The 2,732-nt window shown below is 41.8% G+C and overlaps 1 protein-coding gene across 1 annotated transcript in view; it reads right to left on the bottom strand.

Annotated features, from left to right (window-relative positions):
* Positions 1 to 2,732, bottom strand: part of LOC135108541 (WD repeat-containing protein 62-like) — a 189,907-nt gene extending 187,175 nt beyond the window's left edge. The window contains 1 exon segment of the mRNA XM_064019660.1: positions 1,569 to 2,732. Coding sequence (XP_063875730.1) covers positions 1,569 to 2,195 — 627 coding nt within the window. The 5' untranslated portion in view covers positions 2,196 to 2,732.

Here is a 2,732-nt window from a genome sequence, read left to right on the forward strand (position 1 = left end):
CTCATGGTGTACTCACTTTTGGTAGTAGTAGTAGTAGTAGTAGTAGTAGTAGTAGTAGTAGTAGTAGTAGTAGTAGTAGTAGTAGTAGTAGTAGTAGTAGTGTACACTGTCTATGGACCTTTAATGTATGACTTCTGAACTATTACTGTGATTATCATTATGATTAGATTCTTGCCTTGAGATTACACAAAGATTGCACAACCCTACTGACTTGTGCATGAAATCAAGGTCTCTCTCTCTCTCTCTCTCTCTCTCTCTCTCTCTCTCTCTCTCTCTCTCTCTCTCTCTCTCTCTCTCTCGCCACACATGTACAGCATCTGTCTCTTATGATCCTACTGCCAAAATAAAAAGCCACCTTGTTTCAGAAAGACTGCATGATCCTCTTTCACCGAGCCATGGTAGTGGAGGAGATAAATGTGACAGAAAGAGATGATGAATACGATAAGAGGGAAAAGATGTGATATAAAGGAACAAATGTAATGGAAGGGAGTAATGTATGTTAAAGAAGTAAAAAGGGATAAACAAGTGGTATTAGAGGAATAATAACTAGTAAGAAAGGAAATGAAATGTGATGGGAGGGAATCAGTAAGCAAGATATGAGCAATAAATGTGATATGAAGTAAGAGGGGAAATAAAATGTTAATGAGATAAGAAGGATAATACAGGTGATAAGAAATAAGCAGGGAAAGATATGTGATATGAGCCAATAAATGTGATAAGGAAGGATACAAATACAATAATACTTAAAAAAAAGTTATGAGATGGTATGAAATAAGAAAGGATACAAATAAATACGACAAGATGAAGAAGGGTAAATATGACACCATGACAAAGGAGGGTGAAAGCTTTACATCTGCACCACAAGTCCATCCTCTCACCCCACGCTGTCTCTGTCTCTGTCTCCTTTCTGCTCCCACCTCAGTAGTCACTCCACCAAACATCTTGCCCACTTCAATAGCTTCTTCATTCTAGCAAGTCTTCCTCTATAAACACTTAACCTTTCTTAATGGATTTTCAGCTAGCATGTCCTTTCCACACTGCACATCTTTGACTAAATAACAATACAAATACAGCATTCCTTCCTCACCTCAGTAGTTTCTTCATTCTACCAAGTGTTCCTTCATACACACTTTAAATTTCTTAGCACCAATAGCCCTCCAGCTTATGCCCTATCCAGACAGCATGTGCTTAGTAAATTACTACTTCTTTCACCACTTCTCTACTGCCAGGGGTTGATGCCCTTTACAATTGCTTTTCCAGCTGTTCCTGTCCATTGCATCATCCTCTGTGCCTCCCATCCTATGCAACTCCAACATAAGTCCATTCCTGCCTCTCATTTTCCATCTCCTTTGCTTTTCCACCTCAATAATTACTTCACTCCATCAATTGAACATTTTCATCCATATACACTTAACCTACCTGTCTCAGCTTCACTGGAATTTTGGCAGATACAGTGTGTCTTATCCACATTTTTGGTAAATCACTAAGGAATATAAAATTCACCTTTCCTTTCCTGCCTTGGTAGTTATTTTACTCTACCAAACATTTCTAGTTCATGTACACTTTACCTTTTTCAGCTTCCTTGGACTCTCAGCAGTGAGCACCTCCTTTCCAGACACAACATTCTTGGTGCTTTGAGCCGGAGCCTTGGTGGGGGTCACCTCACTCCTGGCAGCACTGGAGGTCTTGCTGACTGACAGGGACTTGTTAGTGAGTGATGATGGAGACTTGTGGTGCCGGGCAGGGGGTTTCGGAGCACCAGGAGACTGATTCAGGGAGACATACACACCTGCAGAGGCCCTGCTGAGGTGTGATGGGGACTTGGACCTAAGATGTACAGGTGTGGGGGCCTTGCGTGATGCCAAGGTGTCATTCCCCTTTAGCAACTTGTGTGTCGAACTTAAAGAATTTAGTACAGAAACTCTTGTAGGAGGCATGTATGAGCGTCCTCTTGTTGGTGTCTCTTCTAGGGTGGTGGTTGAACTGCCATCCTGCCCCTGTCCCTGTCCCTGTCCAGTATTCAAAGCAGTGGGTGGTAAGAGTGGGACGGGTGCAAGGGAGGTCCTCACCTTGTCCTCCCTGCTGCTGCTGCTGCTGCTGCTGGGGTCAGGGGTGCTGGGAGGGACATGCTTCAGATTCTCCTCCAGTTCATGCAGGTCAGTCAGTCTTTTCTTCACTATTATCCTGCGACTCATGATCGAGGAGTGTTGTGCAGTTTTTTTTCAGTATTTATGTAGTATTTTAATTCACTATTTCATTTGTAGGGAGTGCATGCTGTTATTTTTGCTTGTCCTTTTTTTTTTATCTGTATGGCATTTTTTTCGCTTTTTCACTTGTTTTTCCATGTATGTAATGACTTTCAATTGTTTTCTTGTGCTTTTTCTTGATTTTGTATTCCTATGCTCCTCTTTTCACTTGTTTTTCTGTCATTTTTCCTTCATTTTGTATCAATATGTCATGCAGTACATACAATACCCAACACACTGCAATGGTTTCATTTTTTAACTATTTCAATCACCCACTCAACATCATCATCCATCACTCCTCCTACAACACCACTTTTCCACAAGGTATTTCACCACTTTCACAACCAGAAGCTGCCCACACCACCACAACACTATGATGCTTTCCACAACTATCTACTGCATCACTGAAGCATCAACACTCCCACCTATCACACCACCAGGCACAATGAACACACTCACAAACACGCCACATGCCACTGCTGGTAA

Source organism: Scylla paramamosain, chromosome 17 (assembly GCF_035594125.1).
Source record: "Scylla paramamosain isolate STU-SP2022 chromosome 17, ASM3559412v1, whole genome shotgun sequence".
Taxonomy (NCBI): domain Eukaryota; kingdom Metazoa; phylum Arthropoda; class Malacostraca; order Decapoda; family Portunidae; genus Scylla; species Scylla paramamosain.